Raw genomic sequence first — 20,830 nt, forward strand, 5'->3', positions numbered from 1 at the left:
CCATAAACTATGATAAAAACAAATAATATAACTGGGTTTATTAGGCGTACATGTAGGTAAATAAAATTTGTGATAACAAAGTGGCTTTGTACAAAAAATCAGGTAAATAAGGACCTGAGTCTGGAAACAACGGCGTTCATCAGCTCTTCCTTATCAGACTTGGCGTCGATTGTTAGGTGCGAGTTGAGCCCATTTTGTTTCAACAGGAGGCACACCTGACCATGGCCTGTTGTACATCTGCAGTACAAGGAAGCTGTCTTGTCAACCCTTTCAACAAGAGTCATTCCTCCTTCCCTGCACGCTTTTGTTAGAATCTAAAAAAAAAAAAAAAAAAAAAAAAAAAAAAAAAAAAAAAAAATAGATCAAAAATTTCCCCACTGATGTTTGAAAGTTCATTTAGTAAAAAGTACAGTAATAATTAAAAAATACATAACATTGTTATCCGGTTTTTTACATTACAAAAAAAAAGAGAAAAAAAGGTTAAAATAGATGCTTAAGTCCCCCCTCAGCATTGGGGAAAGTAGCCTTGGAGAATCCCCTTGTGTAACCCTGGAGAGAGAAGAGGAAAGCCAGGGAAAAGAAGCAGCCAAATCAGAACCAAAGCTAGTCACATATAAACGGTTGGTTTTGTATAAGAAAATGTTAACTTGAAAATATTAAAAAGAAAAAAAAAGGAGGAGGGTTGGTTTTGGGTTTAAAAAAAATTAAATTCAAAAATTAAAATACTTTCGAATTATACATCAAAAATTAACACCGTTATTAAAAAAAAAAAAAAAAAAATCCTCAACAGCTAATTAAATTAAATTAAAGTAATAATTGTGGTTAACCAACAAAATGACTAAAAATCTACAAAAGCCTTGTCCAAGTCAAACAAACGAAAATATTTTCTGGTGGCTGCTGCTGCCTATTCTGCATCCATCCAACGCTCTCTTTCCTCACCCTGGAAGTGGAAAAGTCGTCCTTATTGCATCCCCAAATCCCATTCCAAGTATCCCTTCCTGAATAAGGGGAACAGTGGGCAAGTTGAGTCCGGCAGGCTCGAGGTAATAGACTGGGAATAATTATCTTGTTTTGACAGATCAGGATGGGATCCAGAAGGGGCTTTGTGGCTGCCACGGGTAAGGCAATTATTCCACCGTCCAGGGAAATTAGGCATTCTGATTACTCACTAGGATGGCTTCAGGTGGAGTGAGGCAGGATGGATACCTGGAATGTAATTTGGGGCTGCAAGGACAACTTTTCCACTTCCAGGGTGATGAAGAAGGCTCTCTTGAAAAACTGTTGGATGGACACAGAAAGGGCAACAGAAGCCACCAGAAAATATTTTTGTTTGACTTGGACAAGGCTTTTGTAGTTTTTTAGTAATTTTGTTGGTTAACCACAATCATTAATTTAATTTAATTAGCTGTTAAGAGGATGATTATTTTGCTCAACTGTTAAGGTGTTAATAAATAGGAATAGCAATCTGTGCGTTCCTCGATATTGAGGGAGCTTTCGACAATGCATCTCATGCATCAATGGAAGCCTCCCTGGGGAAAAAACACGTAGACCAAACCACATCTAGATGGATTGGAGAACTGCTAAGAATCAGAATAGCTGAAACAAAAGTAGGAACAGACACTATAGAAGTTAGCACAACAAAAGGATGTCCTCAAGGAGGGATATTATCACTTCTTCTATGGAGCCTAACAGTTGATGAACTGCTTGAAACCCTGGACTGCTCAGGAATAAAATGTCAGAGATATGCGGATGACATGGTCCTGACAGCCAGGGGAAAATTCGAGGAAACCCTCTGCGATATAATCCAAGATGGACTGAAAATCACAGAAGAATGGTGTAAAAGCGCAGGATTAGGGATCAATCCAAACAAAACAACTATAGTCACTTTTACACGGAAAAGGAAACTTGATCACATGAGGGAAATAACACTCAATAACACTGTGATAGAAATCAAAAATGAAGTCAAATGTCTGGGCATCACACTAGACAAAACATTAACATTTAAGAAACACATCAGCTCTATCATCACAAAGACGACACGAGCTTTGATGGTGTGCAGAAGAACAGCAGGAAGAAACTGGGGATGCAGACCAGAAACCCTGTTATGGATGTACACCATGATAGTAAGACCTTTACTTACATATGGAGTTATAGCCTGGACTGATAAAGCAGAACAAATAATCAAAAGGAAAGAAATCACAAAAATACAGAGACTTGCATGCATCTGCATAACGGGAGCAATGAGAACATGTCCTACAATTAGCATGGAAAAGATACTAGGATTAATCCACCTACATCACATGGTAGAAAGGACAGCACAGAAAACTATCAACTTTATCAGAGAGAAACCTCCAACAGGAATAAAACAAATGGAAAGACCATCATCACTCATGGCTCCAAGAGATGACATGAACAGGATGTTTGAATTTAACCAAAAATTTCCAACATATCTGGGTACCAAAAAAGAATGGGAAAGAAAGGGAAATAACTCCTTTAAAAATGGCACCATCCTCTGGAACACAGATGGATTTAGAACACAAGAAGGTACGGGGGCAGGAGTATTTGGACCCGGAACCAAATACTCAGAACCCATGGGAAAACACACCAGTATCTTCAAGCTGAAATTCATGCAATTGAAAGATGTACCCAATTCAATCTAAGTAAAGGGTACAAAAACAAGAATATAACTATCATGTCAGATAGCCAAGCAGCCATCAAAGCACTAAGCTCAAGTATCATTAGTTCAAGGATGGTGCTGAACTGCAAAACCAAATTAAACATATTAGGTATGCAGAATAAAGTCAGCATCTGCTGGGTCCCAGTACACATGGGAGTAGAAGGCAACGAGAAAGCGGACACCCTTGCAAGGAAAGGGGCTGCCACACCACTGATAGGGCCCGAACCCTTTTGTGACATAGGAATCCACACTATTAACGAATATTTCAGACCTAAGGACAAAAAGAAAATGAAGGAACAATGGAATTCACTCATTGGACAAACAATCCAAGAATCTTCTAACCAATTTTGGTAAGAAAGAAATCACAGAATGTGTCAAAGGAAGCAGGAACAGACTGGGAATCCTATCAGGACACTACAGATTAAATGGACACTTAAAGAAAATTGGAACAATCCAGATGGCACATGTAGATTCTGCAAGGAGGCAAAAGAGACACCAACACATTTACTAACAAACTGCGAGCAGGAGGAAATGTTTTGGGATGTATAATGTGACCATGGAAGAGCTTCAACCACTGAAACCGGGTCTATTAATCAAGTTTCTTGATGAAACAGGACTCACCGATGAGCTTTAGGCAGAGTACGGGGATACAATAGCTCTTAAAGGGCGCAGTATACCATACCCTGAAAAATTACATCTACATCTAAGGTGTTAATTTTTGATGTATAATTCGAAAGTATTTTAATTTTTGAATTTAATTTTTTTTAAACCCAAAACCAACCCTCCATGTCCAGGGGTTTCAGGGTAAGTTGGGATTATTGAGTTTTGATTTTCCTCTCTTATCCTATGCTGGATAATTTATTAATTTTTCATTTTATTTTCAATTATCCATCTTTGGTTCCTTCTTATTTACTTTGCCCAAACTTTTTTAAATTTATTTTTGCACATTCAACTATTTATTTTTTAAACATTTTTTTTTCTACACTCCTGTCTCAATTAAGCTTCGGGAATATATTTATCCGCAATTTTGGGCTGTAACGATATGATGGCCAAACCTGCTGAAAATCAGAAGAAATCTCATCCAGCTCAAGCGTAGTCGAGTGGTTTAAGCTCCCAGATTGCAGAAGTTCCGCATAGGGTTGGGTAAGGTGTCCTGTCAGGAAAACGCTGACCGGCACACAAATCCAAACATCCAGTTTGTCTTCTAGGCTTTCTTTATTTTTCTGCAAATACGAAAATATTTTAAACTATTTTTACCCTAATAAATAGTAAATCATATTCTGACAAGGACTCTGTGGTTGATTGTACCTGGTGGATATAAGATATAGTGGCTCGAAGCCTGTTATTCGCCGTAATGTCGTTGACTCTGAGAGTCAGCACTGTTTCACCGCTGCAACCCCCTGCTAACGCAAGTCCCAGCTTCCTTCTGACTTCCACCCTTCCCATCTAATCAAATCATTTATGAATTATCAGCGAGACAAAGTTACGATTTTTACAGACTTACCTCATTAATTAATTGTATTTCATCTGTTTGAGAAACATTAATTTCAATGTCTCTCACAAGATCTCGTCCTTTATTGGTAATCACGAGATAAGCCACTGCTTGGCTTTCAAATCCCCCAAGTGGTCGTAAATGATAATCCTAAAATTTGAAATGACATTGATAATAAAATAAGTAGAAGAATAAAATTCAGGTTACTTACAATATTTACAGTCTTATTACTCGCAAGTTTTGTTAAAGTGGGACCACCGCCTAATATTTGAATTTCCTTCGAAGGCGTACTTATGCCGAGGGCTTCCTCATAGCCATCTTTTAAAGGCACTAAATCTACATATGAGTTTGATGGCTCTTCTGTTTGGTTTTCTTTGCGTTTTTTACCTGAGAAACGCAAACATTAACAACATATTAAGAAAAATAAACTGTTAATTACTTTTCTTAGATTTCTTTGATTTTTCTTCTTCTGTATGTTTTGAGTGTTTTTTCTCTTTTTTCTTCTTCTTTGTCACACTCTCATCGGTGGGAGGCAAGACCTCATGATAGTCAGTTAAAAGCATATCGTTGCTAATAACCTACAGAAAATAAATTTAATGGCCAATTCTTAAATATTGCAATAATTTTTACCTTGTGTTTTGATTTTCTCTCTCTGTCTTTCTTGGATTTCTTTGTTGATTTATCACCGAGGGATACGGCCGAAGACATAAGACCTGAGTTTGATTTTGGCGATGGTTTTGTTTCTTCAACATGAAACGGCCTGTTGCAAATAAATCGTATTAATTGAATATATTTAGAAAATATAAATTGTACGTACTCATCTAAATCTATGTCCAGAGCACGATGAGGATCATCGAGCTCTCTTCTGCTGTTGCTAGCCCCTTCTTCACCGGAGTCTTGTGCTCCTTCTGGCATTTCTCCACTTCCCACGTAGACTTCGACCATCTTTTCCGGTTCATCCTCGGCCTTAAGTTCAAACTCATCACCATTTTCAGCGTTTTCTTTGTTTTTTATTTTCTTCTTCTTCTTGTTTTTACCCTTCCTCTCTTCTTTCGATTTCTTCTTAAGGTACTTATCGGAAGTTGCTAGACCAGGGATTATAAGCGGGACTGTCAGATCAATGGGGACGACTGGAATGTTCTTAGTGCTATTCGTGCTGCCTTTCAGGTAGTTAGGGTTCATTGCCTGTTCCTGTTTCCTCGCCTCTCGCATCTGAAATTATTATTATTTTAAATTTCTCATGTCTCGATGTTTTAGAAAAAACATACTCTGTCCAATTCTTCAGTCGTCGGCTCCTGGACATACTCCATTTCAGATGTGTTATCTACACTGAAGATTCCTGTAAGTTTATTTTCAGAATGAGGCTCCTCCTCGTCCTCAGATGACGAAGAACTGGACGGAGGTTCATTAATCCACGCATCTAAATCCAACCTTCGAAAACCACAGATTAGGTTCAATAATGCATTAAAATTTTCCAATTCTGGAATGTTTTTTAAAATTAATTAAGTTTTTAGTCGAGATAAAAAAGTCAACTGCTGCTCTACCACTTGAACTGTCGTGACCTCGATCCACTCGGACACTAACTTCCCATCTCAACCTCACCTTTTGAATTTTCCCTCCTTTTTGCCATTTTTCAAATGGCATTCAAAAGGTGAGGTTGAGATGGGAAGTTAGTTAATTGTAATATATTAATTGGACCACGAAATTAGTGAATTTAATGTTTTTAAACATGAAGTGGATTATACGTACCCTTCAGGTACTTGAACTTTCCGTTGAGCTTTCGGAGCAACAGGGTTCATCTCCCCGACGAAAAGATCGTTGACGGCATGAACGACTTTTGTCTCGCCCTTTTCAAGGCTGGCCTTTACAAACTTTACAAGTTCAAGCGCAGAGCAAGCCCTTTCTTGGACCTCGAGGTCCCCGGAGCTAACGAACTGAGGCAGCTTCTCTATCACCATACTGCATATCTGAACATAAAATTGAGTAAAATATTTTCAAATTTCATTTAAATAAAAAAAAAATAAATAAATAAATAAAATAAACTCACTTCGATTGATTCTGTAGTTTCAACTGTTGATAGTAATTTTGAGAAAACTTTGAGGATATTGTGAACATAAATTGTTTGGATATGAGCCGGTAATCCTGTTATTCTACCGTTAAGAAGCGATTCCAATGTCAATTTTGGATTTTCTAAATGACTGTTCATTAGAAAAAAATAAATGAATAAAAATTATGAAGTTGATAAGCTGAATGGAAATACTCTTATAAAACTCACCAAGAATATTCTCCACAGATCCAAGCTGCTGCGTATAAAACGTCAGCCATTTTTGCAGGAGGTTGCGCCAAAAGGTGGCTGTTTTCTAAAAGGAGGCACATCTGTGACACGGTAAAAGGCCTTATAGCCTGAACCCTGACAGCGACATCGACCATCTGCGAAGCGACTAGCTTTCCATGCTGCGTGCCCTCCATCCTCGTCAACTCAACGAGAACGCTGACATACCACTCGAAATTGGCTATGTACTGATAATTATTCTGCGAGCAAATATCAATTATTTTTGAAAGTAGCTCATCACGATACGTAGTCCCTTCAGCCTTGTCCATATGCACCATAAGCTTCTTTACAATTTCCATAAGGGTCTTTTTAGAAACCTGGAAAAGTTTTATGATGAAATATGACGCAAATTTAAAAAATTTTCTACCTATTACCATCCCATATAAGAGATCCAAAGCTCGAAGCCTTATCGACTCATCTTTGTCATCCAAACAGGCCATTATTAAATCTTTATGAGATTGCACAGATTTTGGATGCGTCCTCAAAATCTTCGACATTGCGAGAAGGCCGAGGTATTTTACTGTAATAATAAAAACAAAAGTGTAAATAATTTCACTATTTTTCGTGGTCCGTTTGACCAATTAATATCATACAATTATTAAGGTTTTAAGTTGAGATAAAAAAGTCAGTGTCACGAGTGGAAAAGGAGGGAAAATTCAAAAGGTGGGGTTGAGATGGGAAGTTAGTGCCAGAGGGGATTGAAGTCACGTTAGCTCAAGTGGTAGATCAGCAGTGTATCTAGCCAAAGGTCGTGGGTTCGAAGCCCGCTCGTGACACTGACTTTTTTATCTCAACTTAAAACCTTAATTAAGTGTAAATAATTTTTTATTTATATCTTTTAACATTACTTACAATTTTGATCGCTGTCTTCAATAAGAATCCTCAGCTTTTGAACACACAGCTAAAAATTTCAATTCGATGTTAAAATCTGTTTTAATTTAACTTTACAAAAGTTATTATTTTTATATTTAATAACATGTTTTATTGTTTATTTTACCTGTATAGATGCGCTATGATTTGGCATTCCTGACGATATGGAGATGAGAACTAAAACAGGATAAAAATTATTGGCATTTCTAATTTTTTATGAGAGAATTCAAGTTGGTGAAATGCTGTACCTGCTATGACAGTATTAATACATTCATACAGTAGTGACATTGCTGAAGTGCTGCATGGAAAAATTATAAAAATAATACAATATTAAAACTAGTTAATAATAAAGAAATAAAGATGTAAAAAAAAACTTAATTTTTTGGTTAATTTGTAAGCCACTACGTGAATTTTCATCAAGCTAAAAATTACGCAGAAGCGAAATACCTATTTAAAACAAGGAATTGTGCAAAAAAATATAAAATAAATTCTTTCAAAAATGCATAAAAACTTGTTTTTCCTGTAATATTATATTTTGAATTTTTCATGGTTGTACAAAATTTTTAAAAAATGTAAGTATATATATAAAATATGCGTGCACTAAGCCTAAAAAAAAATATTCGGTAATTCAAAGGGCTAAAATAAATAGTTTCCAATTAGCGATAAATGCCATAAACCATTTTTGCAAGTGCTTCGTTCTGAGCTCTGTCGAAAGCTTGATCTTAAAGTCTGCTTCTACAAGGCCACATGAAATAAATAAAGTTGCAAACAAATCATGAAGCTATCTGGTGCCATTATTGACGAGGGCGTGGGAGGTTGGAGGTTGATAACGAATCAAAATGACAGGAGACAAATGGAAGTAGAGGATGGTGCTACTTGATTCGGAACTTGATGTTTAAACAAATTCTTTGCAAAAAGTGTTTTATGTCTAAAAACAAAATATGACGCTCATGGTAACAGCTAAAAATAATCAAATAAATAAATAAAGTTTAAATTTAATTGAAAACTTTTTAGTACTTTAACAACAGAATATTATAGATGAATTGTTTCAATAATTGAAACCAATTTCTTTTAAATGGTTAAGGCAAGCACTTAAAAACATAAATGGAAGAGCGTGGAAGTATGTTTCTGGCTTGAGCTTGCTTAGGAAAAAAATAAAAGCTGTGGTAAAATGAATGAGGTACCACAGTGGAAAATTGTTACAAAAATGAATAATTTGGAATTGTAGAAGCAATTGATTTTGAGCTTTAAAAAAATCCCTAATTTCAAAGCCGATTTTTTTTACCCCCAATAAAAAGCTTGAAAATCTGTTTCCGCAGTAAACCGTAATCATAAAGATATCGATTCCTACCTCAAAATTGTATTGGTTTTTCTTTCTTTTTGTTTGTAAAAAATGTTAATGTTACCTGTGGATGAGGTTGGTGAGTGGCTCGATAAGTTTCTTACCGAGTCTGGGCTCGAGAGGAGTCAACGCACCAAACTGGAAAAACGTACAGCACAAGCCATTTACAAGGGAACAGAGGAAAATATTATTAAAAAAAAAATAGAAAAGAAAAAAAAATTAAAAACAAAATCGGAGAACAGAACAAAAGGAAAATAGTGAAGAATTCATTCCAAAAAGAAGAAAAAAAAAGAGTACAACAAAATTCTCTTTAGTCATTCGAGAGCCCCTCCTCGAATTGTAAACCCCACCAATTTACCAATAATTAATAATAAAAATAAATTTAAAAAATCAGACATGGGATGTTTTGACTCCGTCAAATAGGAATTAATATTTTAAGCTCAACTTTGATAAAGGCCAGTCAATAATTTGTTCGCTAACACATTCTACCACACTCACTACTAGGGTTGCCAAGGATGACAAAAATAATATAGTATGAAATTTAAACCTATCCACCGCTTAAACCACTTTAAAGTTAATTAGTGTATATCCATCCATTTTACGATATTTTTTGTTTTGTGTGAAAAATGTTCACTGCAGTTATCTATAATTCTTATTTTGTTCTTTTAGTTGGATGAAAAAAAATTTTCACCAAACATTTAATGTAAAAATCATAATACATTAAATTGTAAATAATTTGGTTTTCTTTAATCATCCTGGTCTGACTATCCTCGCTATTTTGGTCCTGTCATTTTGCCATCTTCGGTATTGGGCCTGAGTGATTTTTGTGAAGACAAGTTTCTTTTATGTGGTTATGAGAGGCAGAGGCAAAGGTGGGTGCTGATGTTTTTTTTTTTTAATTTTATTTATTGTATTAAATTATTTTTTTGTATTGTTCTGGTTGCACTTTGTATTTGTCTGTTTCCTTTTTAATATGTATATAACAGATTAAATAAGGGTATTCACAAACCCAACACTGTAGATGTGAAATATGTGACATCAGTACAGTAAGGACATAGGTAGATCAGAATTATCAATAATGATCCAATTACAGGTCACCCCGCAGAGAAATATCACGTTTTAAGGTTTTTCAAATTTACTGAGCATACTTCTACATAAGAGCAATATTAAACGCTCCTTTGAAACTTTTCCTTTCTGACCAGTTTTAAACTACATAGTATTATCCAGAAGTGCTCTAAAAAATAAGCCCATCTCGTTGCAATTAAAACTATTTTGGGGCTCAAAATAGCTCAATCTTGTTTAAGTTTTTTCATCCAGTTTTGTCAACCTGTCCTTCGTTCCACTAATGATCTACAAGAAATCTTATGCCGTGTTCTAAATTTGTTGAGACAACATGAATGCTTTAAAATCAGTTTTGCTAAATTCTTTACAACCCGTAAAGCCTTTTCTTGAATATACGAGAAGTGGTATTTTACAAGCCCGAGCATGGCAAAACCATTTAAATATGTCAGGGTCTATGGCTGAACTAGATGTTTTAGGAATTTTTTTTAAATTGGTATTTCTGTGGTTGTAAAATTTATCTAAAAATTCAATTTTATTCTTTAGAATTTCACTTAACTGGATGTTTCTATTGGAAAACTTAGCAGCCAAGTCTTGCAAAATTAGTGTTTCATTCAATCAATTAAGGTTTTTAGTTGAGATAAAAAAGTCAGTGTCACGAGCGGGATTTGAACCCACAACCTTCGGCTAAATACGCAGCTGCTCTACCACTTGAGCTATCGATCCACTCGAGCACTAACTTCCCATCTCAACCCCACCTTTTGACTTTTCCCTCCTTTTTGCCATTTTTCAAATGTCGTGTAATGGCCACGGAGAGCTTTAGTGGAGTATACTTTATTTTAATTCATTAAATTCACTATTTTTCATGGTCCGCTTGACCAATTAATATCATTCAATTAAATAAGGTTTTTAGTTGAGATAAAAAAGTCAGTGTCATGAGCAGGTGGTAGAGTAGCAGCGTATCAAGTCGAAGGTCGTGGGTTCGAATCCGGCTCATGACACTGACTTTTTATCTCAACTAAAAACCTTAATTAATTGAATGATATTAATTGGTCAAGCGGACCATGAGCAATAGTGAACTTAGTGTTTCACTTTCACTCACTTTAATTATATTAATTTTTTCTTTAAGCGTCAAACACACTTAAGTACTTAAACATGCTTGCAAACTGGCAGAATCAAAATACAGGATACTGGGAAAATATTGAAATGCAAACAAAACACTTAGAGGAAACGGGATTTCTCAGAAAACATTCATTTTCAGCTGTCTTTTTTGGGAGGGTCCGCATTACAGAAGATTTTAATGTTAAGAAACTAATGAGAAGATGTCCGGGAATCAGAATTTGAAAAAAAAGAAAAAAAAATCAGAAAAAAAACCCCTTTGAGTAATCATTCTACGATTTGTTTCGTAAATGTTGATTCCAAATTGTGGAAAGACGAACAGAAATAAAAAAAGATTTTATGAATACATTCCACATCATCAAATACTTCAAAGATGAAAACTTCATTGAACTATATAACAATAAATTTCATCAATTAAACGAATCCTGTTTGTTATTTGTGCAATTCCTCTTCAAAAATCAACTCTAAAATGACCTAGATGATGCAGATGGAGCTGAAAATGATGATATTTAATATCTAGGTCTTTATCTAAATTTGTATACTAGGTGAGTTTAACATCGCCCCTCCCCTTATATATATTTTTTTATTGGAAGGGTTTCGTGAAAAACCATGACACATGTAAATTTTCTTTTTCTTTCTTTTTCTAGTATTTTTAGTACACAAGAAGTTTTGATCTAACTCTCTAGGATAATGGGACATGTTCAGAAACTTGACTATTTCGAATGTCAAGATATTCATCAGTGCGCATTTTTTGGAAGGTATTTTGAAGCTGAATTCAATGATGAAAGCAGTTTTTAATTTTTATCAAACGTTCTGAAGTCTTTCCAAAAACCTTTTTTACTAATACTGATTTTTAAATAAACAAATCGTATCCAATTTTAACCAATAGTCAATTTATTTATTATTTTAACTGATACTAAAATGTACCAAAACTATTGGCACTGAAAGAAAAACTATACAATTTCCTAAAGTAACATTGACTAACAGAACATTCCAGGTGTTGTTCATTAAAGTGCAATTCAGCCAGTGCTCACTTTTCCCAACAGCAGAATCTCCACTTCGTCTTATTATGTACGATACATTGTTATGATTTGCACGATACATTAAAGAATGTAACAACTAAACTTTTAGAGTGATGGTTAAAAAAGATTTCAAACTTTTTTGAGGTTTTCAAAAGTCTCATGTGCCAATAAATTAATTTTTATTTACATTTATTTGTCAAACATTAATTCCTTTAAGTATATATTTGAGGACCAAAATTGGCTTTATGCTGAAGTCTTTAATGCTTTCATGCGCATGCATCCTGAGTGTCCTATTTTATTTGAAGAAATTGTTATCAAGTTTTACTTTCTGTGCCAAGAGTAATTAATTTATCATCAATTAAAATGATCACTAAAAAAATTTGTGATTGGTTAAAGAATGTTTAAATGGTTGTTCATTAGAGAAACAATATTCATTAATAGTGTTTTTACGAATAACTAGAGAATTATTGCTCCAAATTAAAAATTGTTTGTGCTGTTAAATTCGGCATCAAAAAATGTTTAAAAAATGTACACTGATGAGTTTCTTACAATCTAAAATAGTTCTTATTCATATCCCGTTATTCTGGAGAGTTAGAACAAAACTGTTTGGATTGAAGCTAGATAGAAAATAAAAATTAACATGTTTCGAGATTCCCCCCCCCCAAAAAAAAACGCCCCAATAATAAATAAAAAAATTATATGAGGGGCTTAAGTTAAACTCAGCCTGTATGAAATGATAAAAATGATTTGTTAAGCTGGATACAAATCTTTCCAACATTTTCATTATATTAAGGAAAATCTGATTTAGCTAATATTTTTTCAAACTATTAAATTCACTAATTTCGTGATCCGCTTGCCCAATTAATTTATTACAATTAATTAAGGTTTTTAGTTGAGATAAAAAAGTCAATGGCACAAGCAGGATTCGAACCCACGATCTTCGGCTTGATACACCGCTGGTCTACCACTTGAGCTATCGTGACCTCGATCCACTCGGACACCAACTTCCTATCTCAACCCCAGCTCGTGCCTTTGACTTTTTTTATCTCAACTAAAAACCTTAATTAATTGTAAATTTTTTCAAACTTTAAAATCCTTTTGGTTTTCAATTTTTCTCATTCTTCTAAACTCGTTCAGGTATAATAATATCCGAAGCACACCTGAAGTCCCGCCAGTAGTGAATAGATTACATTTTTCCAATATTACTACAATTTTTTAAATATTATTTTAATAGAGAATATTCCACTAGGTACTCAACATGTTAAATCAAAATCAAAATTATTTTTCAATTTTGTTTTTGAATATTTTATGAAGCATGTAGATGAAATCACAGAAGAAAATGAATTTTTTGGTTTGTTAATATAAAATAAACAAATAATAATACATTAAATTAAAATCAAACAATACCTGACAACCCCAATAAACTACATTATATTTATAAATTAACTATAACTCTTCTATTTATTTATGGAAAAAACTCAGACTACACTTTACCTGAGTAGCTAAATTAAAGACTACATTTCTCAGAAATCATCAAAGTTGTGCAAAAACTGTCAACTTATTATTTGCCTTCAAAAGGTTTGTTGTTACCCTTCTGAGCTTTGTCTACAATGCAAAGTTGCGAGGAGGGGCACAGGCCAAACTGCATTACATTACCTCCTTAGAAACAACAAAACTACCCAAAATTCTTTTGTAATTGTATTCGTATATTGATTAATTTTTGCAAAACAAATCAAAAAAACAATCCTTTCTCCACTATGAAAAATATTTTTAATTTACAGATCAAACATCTTTTTTTGATGTCAATTTAATTATACTTTCTGTCAGTCAGGCCTAAACTGCATTTATTTTTACCTTGATATGAGTTCGATGAGAGGCTGGGTCAACAATCTGCCCACTTTTGGTTCTGTGAGTGTGAGTGACCCGAACTGAAACATAAGACCCGAAGGAACGGACAGAACGCGGACAATGAGAACAGTTTTGATAGAAACGCGGAAAGACAAAAGAAAAACCAAAAAAGACAATGAAAAAACGGAAGATTGTGAAGAGCGAAAAGAAGAGAATATCTCTAAGAGTAGATTTAGACAAAATTAATCAACAAATATTGGTTGAAACAAAAAACTAAGAATGATTATAACAAGATAAACTGAAATTCTTAAAACAAGTTACAATTTATATCTCAATTAAACTAATTTTTGAAAACTACCAATTCTAAAGCACAATTCTATAAAAAGTGACTTACAAGTTTTATGATCTTTATAAGCATCCAGTTGTTAGTAGATGTTGTCATTAATTTGAAGAATACTGGGGCAAGGCTCAGGTAATTTTTGGGATTTTTGCGAGCAAGTTCACAAACCACATTCACAGCAGCGGATTGGACACCTGAAATAAAAATATAAAAAAAAACTAAAACAATATTACACTCCATAACAGTTCTGTTAACCTGGTTTTTTCTTATATATTTCTCAGATTTAATATTAGAAGGGAAACTTTTGTTTAATTAAATTAAATATTTTATTTTTTATTTTTATAAGCAGATTTAATATTAATATTAATTCAATTAATTATTCTTTTTATCTAAGGTCTTGTATGAGATGAAAAAGTTAGTTCACGAGCGGGATTCGAACCCATGACCTTCGGCTAAATATGCCGTCGTTCTAACCAATTGAACTTTGGTGACTTAGACCCACTCGGACACCAACTCCTCATCTCAACCTACAACATTTCGAATTTTCCCTCTTTTTGTCATTTTTCAAAGCTGAAGGTGCTGGGTTCGAATCTTGCTCGTGACACTAATTTTTAACCTCAACCAAACACCTCAGATAAAAAGATAATTAATCTGAATAATTAATATGGTCAATTATGACTATTAAGCAAATATTGATTAATATTAACCCATTCAATTTTTTACCATCCTTATAGCTTGATTGTCCCTGATCATCCCCTCACATGTTTCAACATTTCACCTCAATAACTGAGATAAATATGAAAATAGCATCTGATAAAAACATGAGCAGGTCGACCAGAGAAAATCCACACTCACATCATCAGCTTAAACACTAACCTGAATCAGGATCTTCCAGTTTCTCTTTTAGCCTTGGAAACGCTGGTCTCAGAGCTTCAGGATATCTTAGAAACACTTTGTACATCATAAGTACTGCCTTTTTCCGAAGATAGGGTTTCGTAGACGTCAGCTGTGAAACCGCACAATTATAAATATAATCAATAATTATGTTTATTACCCAAAACTGTAAAACACTCACTAGTGTCATTATATCGTTTGACAGATCCCTCGCAAGGTCGGCGCTTATGAAACACGAGAGCGCAGAAAGTGCTAGTCCTGCATCATATTGATTTTGCGAGTTTAAATCTTTCCTGACCATGTTCGTGGTTAACATTAAGAGCTAAAAAAAACAAAAATGATTTATAAAAAAAATAATTTTTTTTTCTTCGATGTACCTCTGTATCTGCATGAAAACTTTGACTTGATGCAAGATATCCTATCCGTTTATATGTGAACTTAGGTGAGCTCATTACTTCTATCACATTGAACCCTGCCCAGCTCATGTCGTACCCGAGCATTTGAAGCTGAAAAATTAATAACAAATTATTACAAAATTTACTTAAATTTTAATACAAAGGGTCTTACGTAAGTTAATTTTGCGACAGCTGTTGCTTTTACGGCAAGATTTTCTTGCCTTAATTCTTGTTTGATCTCTTCTATACATTGCGCTATATATTTAGCCTAAAATGGAAAAATATTAATTAAAAATCAAAACAAAAAAGTCAGGGTAAGGAGTCACACTTATAGAAATAAATACATTTCGCAAGATCGGCCCTAATTTTAGAGTTTCTATTGTTTTAACAAATCACAACAAATATAGAAAATATCCATACTTTAAGAAAGCTTATTGTTTAAATTTCGGTGAATAAAAACAACAACAATTTTAATTATTAGGTTCCCTTTTGTGTTTCCTTTTGTACCCAGAACTCCAAAAGGTGGGGTTGAGATGGGAGGTTAGTGTCCGAGTGGATCGACATCACGATAGCTCAAGTGGTAGAGTCGTGGCATATCTAGCCGAAGGTCGTGGGTTCAAATCCTGCTCATGACACTGACTTTTTTATTTCAACTAAAGACCTTAATTAATTGAAAGATATTAATTGGTCAAGCGGACCACGAAAACTAGTGAATTTAATAAGTTAAAATGAAGTATACTTCACTAAAGCTCTCCATGGCCATTTCATTTGTCGCTGAGAATCAAGTTGATTACACGACATTTGAAAAATGGCAAAAAGGAGGGAAAAGTTAAAAGGTGTGGTTGAGATTGGAAGTTAGTGTCCGAGCAGATCAAAGTCACGATAGCTCAAGTGGTAGAGTAGCGGCGTATTTAGCTGAAGGTCGTGGGTTCAAATCCCACTCGTGATGCTGACTCTTTTTAATCTCAACTAAAAACCTTAATTAATTGTACCCAGAAGTTTAATAGAGGATGAGGGGATAATGACAGTGCGACACGTAAAATCAATTTTTCTCTTCAAAAAAACAAGTTTTTTTTTACACTTATTACTTATTTTCAAATATACTGCAAAAATGTATGTTAAAAAAAACACACTTGCATTTCAACATATCCCCTATAAGTTATGACTGAATAAATAAAAATCAGTACATATGGACTTTTCAAATTGTAATATTCAATACATACCAGCCTATTTCACCCCCCCCCCCAATTTTAAATTAAACAATAAATCTCTTTCTGGTGTTGGCATTCTTTGTCCAGGTTACCCGCCCCTAACACTCCTGTACCACAGGTCCATTTCATGTACCGTCATCCTAGTGACGGTCCGTTACATTCAGACAGCTGGATTCATTGGATGAACTAATCTAACCTAGCCAGATGAATGTGTCAAGCAACATGATTTATTGCTCGTACAGTGATGTGGTGAAAGTGTGATTTAAGAACAGGAAAATTTTTTATTATGTATATATTAAGTAAGTATGTAAGTATTAATCCTTATTTTTCCTATTTTCCCTCTTTTTGCCATATTTTTTTACCTCAACCAAGACTTTAGATAAAAGTATAAATAATTGAAATAATTAAGTTTTAAGTTATTTAAGCCTTAAGTAAATATGTATATATTAAATATACTTACTTATTATATAACTAAGTATATAAATTTATGGTAGTTATTAGAAAAAGATTACTCATTGTTATGTTGAGAAAGAAAAAAAAAATTGAAAGTTTAATCTGATTGTCAATATTAGTGTTTATATTTGATGGATATGTCTGATCGTAAAAACAAGCAAAATAACAGATTGTCAACGCTTAATCAGCATTATGAATGTTTTACATTTCGGGTACGAATTCTTTTGCTGACTTTGGAATATCTAATCTAATCGCAACTAAAAATACCCCAAAGTTAGAAAGTAAAGAAGACATTGAAAAATAAACTTTGAGACATAATTTATAACAATCAACCCTTTTGAACGCCCCACATTTCATATACTGACTGGCTCAAACATCATGTTTTCAACAACCAGTTTGAAACATGACAAAATACTCCAACTGATACATAGAGAACAAGACAACTTTTGACAATTATCAAAATTAAACTAAATAAGTAACGGTCTGGTGTGATGTAGGTTTCAGAAAACTGTTTTCTTTATTGAGCCAACGTTTTGATCTTTATTGAAATCATCTTCAGGGCCTGGGATTTATAAAACATTGTTTAAATTTAACAAACACATGAGGATGTGGAAAAAAGTGAATTTATACAATGCAAAAATATTTTTTATATTCAATCAAAGTATTTCTACTCACTCAAAGTGTTTGTCTAATCACCACACATAAATAAATAACTTAAACTTATATAAATAAACCATTATGTTTGGTGGTCTATTGACCAAATTACTTCTTTCAATTACCAATGATTTGCTTATCATTTATTATTATTTAATTAATTATTCTTTTTATGTGAGGTCTTCGTTGAAATTGAATCACGACAGATCAAGTGGTAAGAGCAGAGGCATATTAAGCTGAAGGTCGTGGGTTCGAATCCACTCGTGACACCAACTTTTTCATTTCAACCAAGACCTTACATAAAAAGAAAAATTAATTAAATAACAATAAATGATAAGCAAATCATTGGTAATTAATTATATTAAAGCAATGAGCAGCAATTGATTAACAAAAGTTATCAATATATTAAATTGCTAAATTCACTAGTTTCGTGGTCCACTTGACCAATCAACAAAAAATGAAACCAATGACGCTTGACCAATCAATGAAAAAATGGCAACAAAGGAGGGAAAAATCAAAAAGGTGAGGTTAAGATGGGAAGTTGGTGTCCGAGTGGATCGAGGTCACGATAGCTCAAGTGGTAGAGCAGCGGCGTATCAAGCCGAAGATCGTGGGTTCGAACCCCGCTCTTGCCATTGACTTTTTTATCTCAACTGAAAACCTTAATTAATTGTGAGATATTAAATTGCATTGATCCACAAAAATAAAATAAATACAACTTAAAACATCCCTAATTAAAAGAACAATGATTCCAGATTTACCAAGAGATTTTTTTAACCATCAATAAAAAAATTATACACGGTTTAAAATAAATGCAAAAGAAAAGTTGATAAGTTATCTAGATGATACCAAGTTTATTCTGAGGCAGAACAAACTCTACATATAAACTCTTTTCAGCAAGTTACATAACTGAAATAAATTGGAGATGAATAAGTTGAAATCGTATTGAAATCAATATTAAAATAGTGAACTAGTACAAACGAAAATATTAAATAAGTACAACTAGCTAAATATATTTCAGGACAACTTTCATACAATTTGCTTACAATTTTCACAATCAATAAAGGGGAATAAGACAACAGATTGTGTCTCATGTCCTGCAACAGTCCTGACTTTGACAGGTTCATTGAAGCGGACAATATCGACAGGATTTTAACATGAAATTGTAATTGTAAAGTACAATCGTTTCAGATATGCATTTAAATAAACAGTAAAACGCCTAAATGATGAAATCATACCTACTTCAATTAATCAGATATGTTGGACTTTATCTGGATTTCAAACTGGCCTAAAAATTTAGACAGAGTGAATACTGAACAAAATAAACTGAAATCAAGCCTATGGAGGCTAATAAAACCCTACATCTTTAGAGTACGTAGGTTTATCAAACTTGTATATATCTATATATTGCCTTCTGTATATATTGTATATAAGTAGTGAACATTTTGCAAAATGTTTCATTTAAATCATATGGGTATTTTTTGAGAAAATGGGTCACAAACAGTCCTTTCCATATATGGATAAGTTAAGCTTATGGATCCTTTTATTGAATGTAGTTTAAATACTCAAAAGTACTACCAAGTTCCAGCAAGCATTTTATCCTGTTTTATAGGTGTCATCTTGAACAAACTACATTTATAAAATTCCAACAAGATCTGACCCATAACGTTTTTCCGATGGGACTTGACAACTTTAGTTTACCACCGATTATTAGTTAAAGCTCCAATATTCTTTTCTTATAAATGTTTGATACGAGGAAGAACTGGTTGAGATGTTGAGAGTTAATCCAAGATGACACCTACCAAACAAAGAAGATAAAAAATTATAAAAAGCTTATTGGGACTCAGGGGTGCTTTTGTGTAATTATTTTTAACTAGTCATTAAAATTTATTATGAAAAAAATTTAATAACAAATTGAAAAATTTAAAGTATAGATACAAAAATAAGCAAGGCATTTTGAGACAGCAAAGTTAATTTTTTGATGGAACAAAATTAAAACTAAAATTACGTGTTTTTGTAAAATTTTAAATTGTGGGCCCAAAATTAAATTATTTTCAAAATCGTTCGTAGTCTTAATATTGTGACCTAAAGAATTAAGTTTGCTCACAACTTCAGTTTTTCAATAGGGGGTTTAATTATTTTGCCTATTTTATAAAATTTGTTATACGGCCGACTGTGCGGTGTCTGTCCGAGGCATTGAATGTTGGTCTGTCTTGGGTTGGATTGTGGGGTGCCTCCTTATTCTCGGAGATCAAAGTGTTGCCTTTTTTAAGCTTGAAGGAGTCCACGGTGACCAGAGACAGACTGCTCCTCGAAAAAGCCCTGCTTGTAATGCTTAAAAAATTTGTCGTGCGAGATATGCAGGTTCAGTTCTTTCCCTCACTGAGATAGCCTCTGTGGTGGTCTATTAGACCGCTAGAAGCTGAAGGACATGGGTTCGAATCCTGCTCATGACACTAATTTTTCATATCAACCAAAAACCTTTGATAAAATTAATAATTCAATAAAGTTTATTAAAAACTTATTCAGTAAAGTTATTATTTTGTTTCATTACAAAAACAGACAGAACATTCCGGCAGACATGTACTGAAGAACTCCCAGAAACAATAGTAGCTAGCTTACTTTCAGTAATCAATTTATCATTTTTCCACAATAAAGACCCAATATTCATTAAAATCTATTAACTTGTAGTCCTGATATCTTATTAAAACAAGAGATATAATTAATTGAACAAAAGAGACAATGAATTTGCATTAACAACTTTAACATGTCTGCTGGACAGACAACAAATGGAAAATAACCACATAAATCAATACTAAACTTGCATTTCTCTCACACATTAAATTGGTATGGAGAACCCAACATTGATTTTTTTTTATGTCAAAACAAAAAAATAGTTTTTATAAAGTATTTTGGCTTGGTTCAATATTGTTTTTACACTTTTTAATACCTAGCTTTAAGCGAGATAATATATTCCCACTTAAAAAAGCAATGATTCCAGGTGTTTCACCAGATCATTCATAAATTAATTTAATTATGTTTTTAATTTAATTAAATTGTTTATACTAGGAAAATAATTAATTTTAAGCTTTTTGGGCCACATGGGGTAAAAATATAGAGTA

General features: G+C 33.5%; 1 protein-coding gene across 1 annotated transcript in view; it reads right to left on the reverse strand.

The window, feature by feature from the left end:
- The window catches only part of LOC106662515 (AP-3 complex subunit delta-1), a 23,117-nt gene continuing 2,287 nt past the window's right edge, over nt 1-20,830 (reverse strand). The window contains exons 2-23 of the mRNA XM_014386671.2: nt 15,563-15,658; nt 15,373-15,501; nt 15,177-15,317; nt 14,978-15,107; nt 14,156-14,295; nt 8,778-8,851; nt 7,620-7,669; nt 7,499-7,548; nt 7,354-7,402; nt 6,876-7,021; nt 6,445-6,818; nt 6,217-6,367; nt 5,919-6,136; nt 5,438-5,600; nt 4,987-5,381; nt 4,800-4,929; nt 4,609-4,747; nt 4,381-4,556; nt 4,182-4,319; nt 3,986-4,123; nt 3,733-3,900; nt 1-314 (exon numbers count right to left, since the gene is read on the reverse strand). Coding sequence (XP_014242157.1) covers nt 99-314; nt 3,733-3,900; nt 3,986-4,123; nt 4,182-4,319; nt 4,381-4,556; nt 4,609-4,747; nt 4,800-4,929; nt 4,987-5,381; nt 5,438-5,600; nt 5,919-6,136; nt 6,217-6,367; nt 6,445-6,818; nt 6,876-7,021; nt 7,354-7,402; nt 7,499-7,548; nt 7,620-7,669; nt 8,778-8,851; nt 14,156-14,295; nt 14,978-15,107; nt 15,177-15,317; nt 15,373-15,501; nt 15,563-15,658 — 3,411 coding nt within the window. The 3' untranslated portion in view covers nt 1-98. The remainder of the gene's footprint in view (nt 315-3,732; nt 3,901-3,985; nt 4,124-4,181; nt 4,320-4,380; nt 4,557-4,608; nt 4,748-4,799; nt 4,930-4,986; nt 5,382-5,437; nt 5,601-5,918; nt 6,137-6,216; nt 6,368-6,444; nt 6,819-6,875; nt 7,022-7,353; nt 7,403-7,498; nt 7,549-7,619; nt 7,670-8,777; nt 8,852-14,155; nt 14,296-14,977; nt 15,108-15,176; nt 15,318-15,372; nt 15,502-15,562; nt 15,659-20,830) is intronic.

Source organism: Cimex lectularius, unplaced genomic scaffold, assembly GCF_000648675.2.
Source record: "Cimex lectularius strain Harlan isolate CLEC.00 unplaced genomic scaffold, Clec_2.1 scaffold215, whole genome shotgun sequence".
In the NCBI taxonomy this organism is placed as follows: Eukaryota; Metazoa; Arthropoda; class Insecta; order Hemiptera; family Cimicidae; genus Cimex; species Cimex lectularius.